Here is a 15,479-nt window from a genome sequence, read left to right on the forward strand (position 1 = left end):
TAATTATTTTTTTTTTTTTTTTTTTTACATTTAACACATTAGCCGGATGATGGGACTACTACTGTCCCATCATTGGCTAATGTGTCAATCACTGTCATGGTAGCAGGCATCGCCCGATGGGACTTGTAGTCCCATCGGACGATGCCTGCACAGACCCCCGGAGCCTGCACAGACCACCGGCAGGCCGGCACAGCCCCCCGGCAGGCCGGCACAGCCCCCCCGGCAGGCCGGCACAGCCCCCCGGCAGGCCGGCACAGCCCCTCGGAGCCTGCACAGACCACCGGCAGGCCGGCACAGACCACCGGAGCCTGCACAGACCCCCTGGCAGGCCGGCACAGCCCCCCGAAAGGCCCGTACAGACCCCAGAGAGGCTGTACAAGGGCAGGAAAGGGTTTTTCTTATTCCGATACCGGAAGTCCCATAGACTTGAATGGGACTTCCGGTATCGGAATCGGCGATACCGATACTTTTTTTAAAGATCGGCCGATACCATCCGATACGATACTTTGAAGTATCGGACGGTATCGCTCAACTCTATTAATGACCAAATACTTATTTTCCACCATAATTTGCAAAATAAATTTTCCCAAATCAGACAAGGTGATTTTCTGGATTTGTTTCCTCATTGTGACTCTCACAGTTGTGGTCGACCTATGAGGTCAATTACAGGCCGCTCTCATCTTTATAAGTGGGAGAACTTGCACAATTGGTGGCGACTAAATACTTTTTTCCCCACTATAAGTGTTGGGATTTGCCCGCAAGGGGAGGACTTAGTGAGAGAGACAGTGTAACAATGTAGCAGGGGGTGAAAAGAAGAGCCAAGAAACATGCTACATATCTGGGACCACCAATTAAATATTCAAAAGTGCAAAGTTTATTAGAGTCAACGCAACACCCAAAGATTAAAAACATTTAAAAACAGATCATGTGATACATACCCCATAATGTGGTCAGCTCCCCGGACATGAAAGCACCAAAATACAAAAGTCCATAAACAGGTAATATGATGATAATGATAATCCTATTCAATTTTTAGGATTATCATAATCGTCATCATATTACCTAGACACAGGCCTATTCACATAGACCCTTTCTCCAGTCTGGGCCTCCTGAATGAATCCATATCCTTTGGCCAAGTCGAGGTGCCAGACCACTCCGCTGGTCATTTAGCCAGCTACAACTCCCCCGCCGGGGCGCTTCAAGTCTCTGACAATGCAGCATTCCTGTCGCTTCTTTTCCCGGATCACACTCTGGATCCATTGAACCTCTTCTGCAACGGACCTCCGGGGCTCCTCCACATACGCAGCACTGGCACCGGCCAGAACAAGTGCAGGCCGGGAGGAAACAGGTGCCACCAACAACGGGGATGACGGTGGAGACGGGGCGCGACCAGAGAGGATGACAGAGCCACAGAGGGTGAAGAAACAGTGGTCAGGCCGGTAGGTCGTTCGGACAGAAACTTCCTACTCACTGCCACTGCATCTGTTTGTAAGAGGTTCGTCGGATGCAGTGAACAGCAGGAGGCAGAGAAGGGGTTAACAAGGTTTACTAAGGCAATTATTGAATATGAGTTCAAGGAAATCTTCCGCGCAGGGAGGTGTTGAGACAGGCAGTGAAATATAAAATAAACACAATAAAAGTAAAAGTGAAGATAAGGACTTATCGATTGAAGATCTTATTGGAGAACGGTTGGTACAGTTCCCAACAGCGTTGTAGTCCATGAACAAAGTCTTTGCCTTTGTGGTGTAAAAACGAGATGCACTGTCTCCTGACCGTGCCAAAGTATCCCGCTGCGTTGGTCTTGGGTCCGTTTAACTTGGGTCCATTAAACTTCGGATAAAGTTCCTGCTGTGGGTCATTGAAGCTTGACGCGACACGCCGGGAGCATGATGTCGTACAGGCTGCAGGTATGACAAGGCCTCGTACAGAGTCACAGCCTTTAGGAAAGGTCGTTAAATCTGCTGCACTACCTGTTAAGGGTCTCGTACGTGGGGAGGAACTGGATACAGTACTCAAGTAGGGAACAGTCTGAAAAGGATTGGCTTCAGTGGCAGTAGATGAGGAGAGGGAGTCAACCTTCGTCCTGCTCTGCAGTCGCCTTCCCGCCAAGTCTCTCCCCTTCCCGCGCTCCTCTCCTTTTAAGTCCCCCATGCCCCCTTCGGTCAGGTGCTCGCGCTCTTCCCGCCCAGGCAAGTCAGGCACGTCAGGCAAGTCACCCCCCTGCAACAGTGGTGACAGCCCTGATCGTTCCGGCTCCAGAGCGTATTTCTGTCTGCTGGCACTATTCCTGTTCACCCCCTTACATGGTGACAGTCCTCCTGCGTGGCCATGGAATACAGGGATGGTGACCGCAGCAAATACCCTGCAGCTTCTAATGTCCTCCGGGCTCCTTCCGCTTCTCCAGTTCCGCGGGTTCCTCATTCTCTACTGGCCGCTTGTCTGACTGCCGGAAAGGATGCCATTCCTCAAACTCCTCCACCAGGCTTCAAAGCTCAGGCCGATCTCTGCCCAGGCCACGGATCGCCTCCAGTCCTGATGGCCAATGCCACCATGGAAAGATGTGCTGCGCCTCTCCATCACGTCCAGCAATGGCATTTCTTCCATTAACAGGTAGTCTCTCTTTGCCAGACTATTCCCGTTCGTGGGTGGAGTCACTTCCTGCTGCTCCACCCATTTTTCCAGACTCTGCTGCGAGGAAGGGAACTCTCTCTTCACCCACACCCATTTTGGGTGGGCATCCATCACAATGGGGTGCCGCCTTCTCTCTCCTGGCGCCAAATCTCTGGCATGACGCCAACGAAAGGCGGCACCCTCCGTCATTTCCACGCCACTGACCTCTGTCATCTTGCCAGTGTTCGGCACCATTTTACAGTCAGTGTCAGCTGCCATCTTTGACTCTCTCACGGCGGTCAACATTTCAAAATCATTGTCAACTCTTTCACGATGGACAACAATTCACAAAGCTCGAGAGTCTTCTCCATCAGCATCTCAAAATCACTTTCAGCTTCTCGTCTGGTTCCAATTGGGAAAGTTGCAGGGAACGCCATCTCAGCTACTCCCACCCTGGTCACAGACCCGTATCCTTCTCTGTTTGTCAGTCTTGGGGTTTCAGGGCTGCTGAATCGATCCTGCCGACTACGCCAAATGTAAAATGGTGGTACATGGTGGTAGTCGCGGGCGAGTCCACTAAGGCATAGTCAGTCCACTCTCCGGCCCCTTGCACATGAAAAGGCAGTCCTAGTCCCACACCCAGGTCACAGTGGGTTACCTCAGATGGATGGCTCCACTCCATGCCAAAATGGATGCACCACACATCACACTCTTTAGGGCCCAACAGTGGCAACTTGGTTTTAATGAAGGTGTAGTAAACAAAACGATAATGGTTTCTGATTTGTTCCAATTCACAGCAATGGCTGCAGCAGCAAAGTCCATAACTCCCAGGGAGATCCCAGAAGCTGAAAGTCTCTCAGAGGACACGTATACAGTCCTTGTGAATGCTGCCCAATGGTCCCCTGGCTGCTCTGTCCACTTCAGGGGTAAGGCAAGCTCTGGCTCAGTCCCCTAAATTAACCCTATCTTTCCCTACTCCAAACACATCTATATGTTACATGGTACACTGGTAACACATTAAAACATGGCAAACACAGCACATGCATTAATATACATAGCAAACATTACAGTACAACACGCATAAATGACCACATACAGGGAAGGAGAGAGGGAAGGCAGGGGAGCGTGTCTGCCACCTCCTTACACCAGGACTGTGCTTCTTGAATAGAGTTAGATAGATTTGGGGTTGTTAGAAGTGTGCATTGCTGCCAAGGAGTGATCCACAGCTGGAAGAGAAGAGACTGGAGTGAGGAATAGTGAGATCGTAAAGAGAGCTACTGAGAGACCTTCCTGAAGGCGATATCAGATGAGACGCCGAGTTACTAGAAACCTGAGAGCTTGCTAGTGCCAAATGTGATGGACCTAAGGAGGACTGAGAGCGTGGGACCAGTGGGGGTTCCGAGTGGTAGATCCAGAACGTCTATAGTGGTAGGACGTAGAACAGATGGGTGAGTAGCAAGAAACTCGCTCATCAGGACTGCGGCCTAGAAGCTGGGTTATGGTGACATACAGGCGAAACGATAAGCTGCAGAGCCCTGAAGTAGCCAACAGAGGAAGGATACAGTGTGAAAGAACCCTGCTTAAGGCTGTGTACCCGCTATCCCTTGTACATATCAAGTTCAGTAAATTCCCCATGTTTGAACAGATGTCTCCTGTATTATGGTAATCTGTGGAACTTGTGGTCCTGGCCAGCCAACACCATGTGCTAAAGGCGACCTACATGGGCGCAAGGCCCACACAACAGCAGCGCAAATGCAGAGACTGGTGGCAGGCTGGGGCGGAGGATAGCGTGCTGTGGGTATTTAGGAGATGTGGCTGGTAGGCGGCGGAGGTGTGCTGTACTCACAGGAATGGGGGGTGACCCGCTTCTTGACATCCACAGGCAAGAGACAGAGGCAGGAAATGTATTCAACAGGGTTTGCTTTTATTGGCCGCCCTTACGACGACCAGCACCATATATGACAGATGGTTTACACTGTTTTACCACTGCAGACAGGCCCGGGCACCTTCACTTGTTCACTTTCTCCATCAGGCGTACTTCGTGGCTCTATCCACCGTGGCTGCCCTAGGCCAATCCACCACGGCGTTTCACCCTACAAAGTCCACCGTACACCAGACCCTCACAGGCCGTCTCTGCCTGTGACCAATGTGCTGTAGGGTCACCCCCCCGTTACCGTTTTCTGCCGTCAGAAAGTCTCTGAGGGGTCTCCTCTGTGTGACAGACCCTGCTTCTTTGTGAGCTCCCCTGGCTGACTGAAGCTTCTAGAAGCTCACCTCAGTATTTATCCAGTCAGTCCAGGTAGCCCCGCCCTCTGTCACCTGACAGTCACCTTCGCCCAATCAGAGTCACCTTGACCTCTGGCAGTTATGTAACCCTCATATGACAGTTACATAACCATTGCCGTCGGTGCTCTCCAGTGACCTCTGATGGCGGACTGCCACATGACACCTGCTGTCAATCACTCTGTCTCCTATTACAGACAGAACCGTACCCAGCTCAACCTCCCCACACTGACACCCCGCCGGGATCCACGCTTTCATGTGGCACGCCGAGATGTGACTGCTAGATATATATATTTTGTTTATTAATTGATTTGCGACTTCTTACAAGATGAAATTCTCCAAAGAAAATGTCACGATAATTCTTAGAAAAAATGTAGTGCTTTATTGGATTGTCCACCAAAAAGCATCATTGCAGTCAAATAGAAAATACGTGAAATAGAAAGAAATTGTTCATTTGTCGATAATTAGCTCATTAGATTAGTTGAAATTCACCCATCTTTTCCTGGATTCTGAATGGATATTTTTGTCTGTCCATGTCTATATCATGGCTCCAGATGTTGCAGAAATAGCAGGTGTCAAGCCTTTAGAAGCACATGTCAGCTGTGGCATGTAGACCCTGTAATGAATGAAGAGAAGAGCCCGCTCTGTGTCTCATGTGGTTTATGCAGTTGTGTGAAAAAGTGTTCACCCCCTTCCTGTCTTGGGGTCATACTTGATTCCGAGCTTTCCTTTTCCCCCCACATTCGATCACTGGCTCGCTCTTGTCATCTGCACCTCAAAAACATTTCTAGAATTCGACCTTTTCTTACTTTTGACTCTGCAAAAACTCTTACTGTTTCTCTTATTCATTCTCGTCTCGACTATTGTAACTCTCTTCTAATCGGTCTCCCTCTTACCAAACTCTCCCCTCTCCAATCTGTCTTGAATGCTGCAGCCAGGATCATATTCCTCACCAATCGTTACACCGATGCCTCTACCTTGTGCCAGTCATTACACTGGCTACCCATCCACTCCAGAATTCAGTATAAACTTATTACCCTCACCCACAAAGCCCTCCATAGCTCAGCACCACCCTACATCTCCTCCCTTGTTTCAGTATACCACCCTACCCGCGCCCTCCGTTCTGCTGATGACCTGAGGTTAGCATCCTCAATAGTCAGAACCTCCCACTCCCGTCTCCAAGACTTTACACGTGCCGCGCCAATTCTTTGGAATGCACTTCCCAGGTCAATACGATTAGTCCCCAATCCCCACAATTTTAAGCGTGTCCTGAAAACGCATTTATTCAGACTGGCCTATCGCCTCAACACATTAACCTAACCTATCCCTGTGTGGCACAGCCAAAAGTTTTACCATAACCAGGTTCCCAGCATCATGTTCCCACATGCTTTATGCCTCCATTAGCCCTCTGTGTCTGTACTGTTACTTAACATTATGGCTGGTCCATACAATCAGGGCAACTGTTACCACCCACCTTTCGTGTCTCCCTCTTTCCTCATAGACTGTAAGCTTGCGAGCAGGGCCCTCACTCCTCTTGTTATTTGTTATAATCTACTGTATGTGATTATTGTTATGCTGTAATGTCTATTGTCTGTACAAATCCCCTCTGAAATGTAAAGTGCTGCGGAATATGTCGGCGCTATAAAAATAAAATTTATTATTATTATTATTATTATTATTATTCCTGATTTCCGATTCTTTTGCAAGTTTGTGACACTTAAATGCTTCAGATCACCGAGCAAATGTTAATATTTAATAATAAAGCCCTTCATTTAAAAACTGCATTCTGTGATTATTTGTCTTATTTTTGGCTAATATTTATATTTGTTCGATCTAAAAAGTGTGAGAAACATGCAAAAGAATAGGAAATCAGGAAGGGGACAAACATTTTTTCATACCACTCTACACCAGGATGGGGGCATATATCAGGTTTGGAGGATATATACCAGCATCAGGAACATGTACCGGGATGGGGAACATGTACCAAGATAAGGAACATATACCGGGATGGGGAACATGTACCAAGATAAGGAACATATACCGGGATGGGGAACATGTACCAAGATAAGGAACATATACCGGGATGGGGAACATGTACCAAGATAAGGAACATATACCGGGATGGGGAACATGTACCAAGATAAGGAACATATACCGGGATGGGGAACATGTACCAAGATAAGGAACATATACCGGGATGGGGAACATGTACCAAGATAAGGAACATATACCGGGATGGGGGACATATACCAAGATAAGGAACATATACCGGGATGGGGAACATGTACCAAGATAAGGAACATATACCGGGATGGGGAACATATACCAAGATAAGGAACATATACCGGGATGGGGGACATATACCAAGATAAGGAACATATACCGGGATGGGGAACATGTACCAAGATAAGGAACATATACCGGGATGGGGAACATGTACCAAGATAAGGAACATATACCGGGATGGGGGACATATACCAAGATAAGGAACATATACCGGGATGGGGGACATATACCAAGATAAGGAACATATACCGGGATGGGGGACATATACCAAGATAAGGAACATATACCGGGATGGGGAACATGTACCAAGATAAGGAACATATACCGGGAGGGGGAACATATACCAAGATAAGGAACATATACCGGGATGGGGGACATATACCAAGATAAGGAACATATACCGGGATGGGGAATATGTACCAAGATAAGGAACATATACCGGGATGGGGAACATATACCAAGATAAGCAACATATACCGGGATGGGGAACATGTACCAAGATAAGGAACATATACCGGGATGGGGAACATGTACCAAGATAAGGAACATATACCGGGATGGGGAACATGTACCGGGATGGGGAACATATACCGGGTTGGGGAACATGTACCAAGATAAGGAACATGTACCGGGATGGGGAACATGTACCAAGATAAGGAACATATACCGGGAGGGGGAACATATACCAAGATAAGGATCATATACCGGGATGGGGAACATGTACCAAGATAAGGAACATATACCGGGATGGGGAACATGTACCAAGATAAGGAACATATACCGGGATGGGGAACATGTACCGGGATGGGGAACATATACCGGATTGGGGAACATGTACCAAGATAAGGAACATGTACCGGGATGGGGAACATGTACCAAGATAAGGAACATATACCGGGAGGGGGAACATATACCAAGATAAGGTACATATACCGGGATGGGGAACATGTACCAAGATAAGGAACATGTACCGGGATGGGGGACATATACCAAGATAAGGAACATATACCGGGATGGGGAACATGTACCAAGATAAGGAACATATACCGGGATGGGGAACATGTACCAAGATAAGGAACATATACCGGGAGGGGGAACATATACCAAGATAAGGTACATATACCGGGATGGGGAACATGTACCAAGATAAGGAACATGTATCGGGATGGGGAACATATACCAAGATAAGGAACATATACCGGGATGGGGAACATGTACCAAGATAAGGAACATATACCGGGATGGGGAACATGTACCAAGATAAGGAACATATACCGGGATGGGGAACATGTACCAAGATAAGGAACATATACCGGGATGGGGAACATGTACCAAGATAAGGAACATATACCGGGATGGGGGACATGTACCAAGATAAGGAACATATACCGGGATGGGGAACAAGTACCAAGATAAGGAACATATACCGGGATGGGGAACATATACCAAGATAAGGAACATATACCGGGATGGGGGACATGTACCAAGATAAGGAACATATACCGGGATGGGGAACATGTACCAAGATAAGGAACATATACCGGGATGGGGAACATGTACCAAGATAAGGAACATATACCGGGATGGGGAACATGTACCAAGATAAGGAACATATACCGGGATGGGGAACATGTACCAAGATAAGGAACATATACCGGGATGGGGACATGTACCAAGATAAGGAACATATACCGGGATGGGGAACATGTACCAAGATAAGGAACATATACCGGGATGGGGAACATGTACCAAGATAAGGAACATATACCATGATGGGTAACATGTACCAAGATAAGGAACATATACCGGGATGGGGAACATGTACCAAGATAAGGAACATATACCGGGATGGGGGACATATATCAGGATGAGGGTTACATATCAGGATGAGGCACATATACCGGGATGGAGGACATACACTACCGTTCAAAAGTTTGGGGTCACCCAGACAATTTTGTGCTTTCCATGAAATCTCATACTTTTATTAATCACATGAGTTGCCAAATGAATGTGAAATCTCGTCCAGACATTGACAAGGTTCGAAAAAAAGATTTTTATCTGAAATAATAATTTTCTCCTTCACACTTTGCTCTCGGCACAGAATGCTCCTTGGCAGCAATTCCAGCATTGCAGACCTTTGGCATTCTAGCAGTTAATTTGCTGAGGTAATCTGGAGACATTTCCCCCCATGCTTCCAGAAGCCCCTCCCACTTGTCGGTTTGGTTTGATGGGCACTTTTTGCGTACCATACGGTCAAGCTGCTCCCACAGCAGCTCAATGGGGATGAGATCTGGTGACTGCGCTGGCCGCTCCATTACAGACAGAATACCAGCTGCCGCTTCTTCCCTACATAGTTCTTGCATAATTTGGAGGTGTGCTTTGGGTCATTGTCGTGTTGTAGGATGAAATTGGCTCCAATCAGGCGCTGTCCACAGGGTATGGCATGGCGCTGCAAAATGGAGTGATAGCCTTCCTTATTCAAAATCCCTTTTACCTTGAACAAATCTCCCACTTCACCAGCACCAAAGCAACCCCAGACCATCACATTACCTCCACCATGCTTGACAGATGGCGTCAGGCACTCTTCCAGCATCTTTTCAGTTGTTCTGCATCTCACAAATGTTCTTCTGTGTGATCCAAACACTTCAAACTTGGATTCGTCTGTCCATAACACTTTTTTCCAATCTTCCTCTGTCCAATGCCTGTGTTCTTTTGCCCATATTAATCTTTTCCTTTAATTAGCCAGTCTCAGATATGGCTTTTTCTTTGCCACTCTGCCCTGAAGGCCAGCATCCTAGAGTCGCCTCTTCACTGTAGACATTGACACTGGCGTTTTGCTTGTACTATTTAATGAAGCTTCTCTTTCTACTCTGGTTAGAGCCTGTTTGTGCTCTCCTCTGAAGGGAGTAGTACACACCGTTGTAGGAAATCTTCAGTTTCTTGGCAATTTCTCACATGGAATAGCCTTTATTTCTCAGAACAAGAATAGACTGTCGAGTTTCACATGAAAGTTCTTTTTTTCTGGCCATTTGGAGACTTTAATGGAACCAACAAATGTAATGCTCCAGATTCTCAAATAGCTCAAAGGAAGTTCAGGTTTATAGCTTCTCTAATCAGCCAAACTGTTTACAGCTGTGCTAACATACTTGTACGAGGGTTTTCAAGGGTATTCTAACCATCCATTAGCCTTCTTACACAGTTAGCAAACACAAAGTACCATAAGAACAATGGAGTGATGGTTGTTGGAAATGGGCCTCTATACACCTATGAAGATATTGCATTACAAACCAGACGTTTGCATCTAGAATATTCATTTACCACATTAACAATGTATAGAGTGTATTTCTGGATCATTTAATGTTAGCTTCATTGGAAAAAACTGTGCTTTTCTTTCAAAAATAAGGACATTTCTAAGTGACCCTAAACTTTTGAATGGTAGTGTATACCAAGATGGGAAACATATACCAGGATGGGGGACATATATCAGGATGGGAAACATATACCAGGATGGGGAACATATACCAGGATGAGGGCCATATGTTAGGATGGGGGTCACATACCAGGATGATGCATATATACCAGAATGGGGGTCACATATACCAGGATAAGGAAAATATTCCAGGATGGGGGTCACATACCAGGATGAAGCACATATATCAGAATGGGGGACATATACCAAGATGGGAAACATATACTAGAATGGGGGATATATACTAGGATGGGGGCCATATACCAGGATGTGGGTAACATACCAGAATGGGGGTCACATACCAGGATAAGGAACATATGCCAGGATGAGAAACAAATACCAGGATGGGGAACATATTCCAGGATGGGGGATATATACCAGGATGGTGGACATATACCAGGATGGGAAACATTCCAGGATGGGGGCCAGACACCAGGATGGGGGTCACATACCAGGATGAGGAACATATACCAGGATGAGGGACATATACCAGGATGGGAAGCATATACCAGTATAAGGAACATATACCAGGATGGGAAACATATTCCAGGATGGGGGTCACATACCAGGATGAGGAACATATACCAGGAGAGGGGCCATATACAAGGATGGGAAACATTTCAGGATGGGGGCCATATGCCAGGATGGGGGTCACATACCAGGATGAGGAACATATATCAGGATGGGGGACATATACCAGGATGGGGGACATATATCAGGATGGGATTCACATACCAGGATGAGGGCCATATACCAGGATGGGGGCCATATACCAGTATGGGAAACATTTCAGGATGAGGGTCACATACCAGGATGAGGAACATATACCAGGATGGGGGAAATATACCAGTATAATATTTAAATTTATTTTGTGATCTGAAACATTTAAGTATGAAAATCTTGGCAAAACAACAGGAAATAAGGAAGGGGCAAACAATTTTTCAGGGGCGTAACTACCACGGTTGCAGCAGTCGCCACTGCGACCAGGCCCGGGGAGAGTCAGGGGCACGGCAGGTCAGACCATATCTCCCAACCGTCCCGATTCTTGCCGGACAGTCCCATTTTTTAACCCCCCGCATTCCGCCCGGGACTCTATTCTTCCTGCACTGCCCCGCCAGGCTCCCCCCACATGCACCCCATCCTCGCCCTCCCAGATAGACCCACCGCAGCCCCCCACAGCCTGCAATGATGTCGTAGGCTGTTCTGTGGCTATGCGCACAGGACCTGTGATGAGGTCACAGGAGGGGAGGAGTCAGGGGTCACATAATCAGGAGCCTCTGTGTATGCAGGACTCTGCTGTGCTGGTTGTCATGGATGAGGGGAAGTTTCTGTGTGGGGTCAAGAGGGGTTTGCAGGGTGGATGTAGCAGAGATGTGTGTGTACAAGGTGTACGGAGCGGAGCCATGTGTGTACGAGGTGTATGGAGCAGAGCGGTGCGTGTATGAGGTGTATGGAGCGGAGCCGCGTGTGTACAAGGTGTACGGAGCGGAGCCGCGTGTGTACGAGGTGTACGGAGCGGAGCCGCGTGTGTACGAGGTGTACGGAGCGGAGCCGCCTGTGTACGAGGTGTGCGGAGTGGAGCGTATGTGCACAAGGTGTAGGGAGAGGAGCCACGTGTGTACGAGGTGCGGAGCGGAGCCGTGTGTGTATGAGGTGTATGGAGAGGAGCCGCGTGTGTACGAAGCGGAGCCGCGTGTGTACGAGGTGTGCGGAGTGGAGTGTGTGTGCACAAGGTGTAGGGAGAGGAGCCGTATGTGTACAAAGTGCACGGAGCGGAGCCGTGTGTGTATGAGGTGTTAGGAGAGGAGCCGCGTGTGTACGAGGTGTACGGAGAGGAGCCGAGTGTGTACGAGGTGTACGGAGAGGAGCCGCGTGTGTACGAGGTGTACGGAGAGGAGCCGCGTGTGTACGAGGTGTACGGAGAGGAGCCGCGTGTGTACGAGGTGTACGGAGAGGAGCCGTGTGTGTACGAGGTGTACGGAGAGGAGCCGCGTGTGTACGAGGTGTACGGAGAGGAGCCGCGTGTGTACGAGGTGTACGGAGAGGAGCCGTGTGTGTATGAGGTGTACGGAGAGGAGCCGCGTGTGTACGAGGTGTACGGAGAGGAGCCGTGTGTGTACGAGGTGTACGGAGAGGAGCCGCGTGTGTACGAGGTGTACGGAGAGGAGCCGCGTGTGTACGAGGTGTACGGAGAGGAGCCGTGTGTGTACGAGGTGTACGGAGAGGAGCCGCGTGTGTACGAGGTGTACGGAGAGGAGCCGCGTGTGTACGAGGTGTACGGAGAGGAGCCGTGTGTGTATGAGGTATATGGAGAGGAGCCGCGTGTGTAAGAGGGGGACGGAGCGGAGATGTGCGTGTATTTTGGCATGGGGGGGCCCATTTGAAAGTTTGCATCGGGGCCCATTACTTTGTAGTTACGCCACTGCACACCACCGTATATATGTCTCACATAGCACCTGTTTCTATATATGGTGCTACTATCTGTCCATGTTAGTGTACAAGAATAACCTAAATGTCATGTCAGCAAATATACGCAGTGCTGAGCTAGTAGAAAATGAATAACGTAATGAATATTTAACGGTGAAAAGAGAAAACAAGTGTTTCACCCGCAGCTGCCGCCCCAGGCCCCATTACACCTACCAGCTTCATCCTAAATCTAAATCTTTTGCCCAGAATTGGGGATAGGGAGTCTTCACCAGGTCTGAGACCAGCCTTTGCTTGTGGCACGTTCCCCTTTGTAACTGGACTTTAATGCATTTAGCTTTGGATTCAATTGTGTCCCTCCCTATTCTACTTTTACCAGCTTGCAATGGGACATGTGGATCCAAGAGGTCCTTTCAGTTGTTTTTGCTGTAGTGGGAGAGGTTACTGGGACTTGGCATGGACCTTCCCATCGGAGTTGATACTAGTGCTTTCCTTTTATAACTTTTATCAGCACCCAATCTCCTGGCTTCACTGTGGTGCGTTCGGTGAGTTGTTCTCCTGGAATATTTGGAACAGAAACTTCTTTCATATTTAGCATTTTCACTATGTAATTAGCTTAAGTAAAATCAGCTTTTTTATCTGATCTGTTAAATTCCTTTAAGGCCTCATGCTCACTTGCGATGAAATCGGACGAATTCAATAGGATAAAAAAAAAATCGGATTTAATTCATACCAATGTTAATCTATGATGGTGCCTTCATCTGCTTTTTTTTTCCAGCTCGGTTCGGATCAAGATCGGATTGGAAAAAAAAATTGCAGCATTCTGCAATTGTACTCGCAAATCGGATCGCATCCCGCAATAGAAGTCAATGGGTGCGATAAAAATTTTTTACGATACATGGCGCGAGTGCTGTGTGATTTTTTTATCACACCCATTGACTTCTATTGCGAGATGTGATTCGATTTTTGCTGACAATCAAAGCATGCTGTAATTTTTTTCCAGCCCGATCTTGATCCGATCTGGAAAACAAAACGCAGATAAAGACACCATCATAGATTAACATTGGCCCGAATTCAATTCCATTTTTTATTCGATTGAATTTGTCCAATTTCATCGCAAGTGAGCATGAGGCCTTACTCCTGGTGTTCACCTCTTTCTGGAGTATTGGTTGCATGATTGAAATGAGCAAATTAATTTGCAAAACCCGGGACCTTCAGCAATGTCAGACGTTTGTGGCTGCTGGATGGGAACCATTCAAATCACCATTTACCTGCCGGCAGTTGTGATTCCTCATTTGATTTGTTGCCCTGGCATGCAATCATGTATTCTTCACACCGCAGTGATAACGTCATCCAAGGACTACAAATCAAAAGAGGATCTAGGGTTTCAGCCGGTATTACGTGATTGGCAGAGTTCCTGCCTGGTGTCCACAGACTACAGATGTGGCGTCTGGACCAGGGTCCTGCGAAATGACAGCACAATTATCTTCTCAAGAACGGAGGTATAATGCGCCTTAGGCCGGGGTCACACTAGCGTACAATACGGACAAGTGCTATGCGAGAAAAGATCACAGCACTCGGACCAGTGTTAATCTATGGGGCAGCTCCCATCACCGTTTATTTTCTCGGGCGTATTCGACGTGCGTGCTGCGATTTTACGCGTATATCGTCCGTGACTCTCCAATGTAAGTCTATGGGTGCGAGAAAAACTCGGACACCACACCGACCATCTGTGTATCTTGTAACGAATACGCGCACATTTTTCTCATTTCAACCCATTGAGCCATTAAATTAAATGGGGAAAAGCAGTGAGAAATGTAAAGCCATACGGATACATAGGTGCAAGAAAATCGCATCATCGCTTTGGAAACGCATTACACATGGATCACCATACGGAGAACACTCCTGCGACCCTCGGCAGGGAGACTTGGACCGATTTTCCATACGGCAAGTGTGACCCCGGCCTTACAAACATATTTCTACCTTGTAAAGAATCAAGGTCTACATCTACATTCCCCGTCACACTCTACTGTGTTGCGGAGTGCGCTGCCCTTGCCCTTCCGCTTGTGACATGTGAGCATTGTGCAGCCAGTGTCTGATCAATGCAGCCCATAGTTCGACATGTATCGACAGGTATCAATCTGATGGTAGGTTCCCTTTATTAACAATTTGCTACCTATCTTGCAATTTACACAGAATTTCTTAAATTAATTGTGTACTATTTATATATACACTCACTGGCCACTTTATTAGGTACACCATGCTAGTAAGGGGTTGGACCCCCTTTTGCCTTCAGAACTGCCTCAATTCTTCATGGCAGAGATTCAACAAGGTGCTGGAAGCATTCCTCAGAGATTTTGGACCATATTGACATGATGGCATCACACAGTTGGCGCAGATTTGTCGG

At 47.6% G+C, this 15,479-nt stretch overlaps 1 protein-coding gene across 1 annotated transcript in view; it reads left to right on the forward strand.

The window, feature by feature from the left end:
- Positions 1-2,943: 2,943 nt before the first annotated feature.
- LOC141053991 (uncharacterized) overlaps positions 2,944-15,479 on the forward strand; it is a 44,316-nt gene continuing 31,780 nt past the window's right edge. The window contains exon 1 of the mRNA XM_073551133.1: positions 2,944-3,146. Within this exon, the coding sequence (XP_073407234.1) occupies positions 2,944-3,146 (203 nt within the window). The remainder of the gene's footprint in view (positions 3,147-15,479) is intronic.

The sequence above is a fragment of the Dendrobates tinctorius genome, unplaced genomic scaffold, assembly GCF_039654945.1.
Source record: "Dendrobates tinctorius isolate UK_male_01 unplaced genomic scaffold, ASM3965494v1 ptg000173l, whole genome shotgun sequence".
Classification (NCBI taxonomy): domain Eukaryota; kingdom Metazoa; phylum Chordata; class Amphibia; order Anura; family Dendrobatidae; genus Dendrobates; species Dendrobates tinctorius.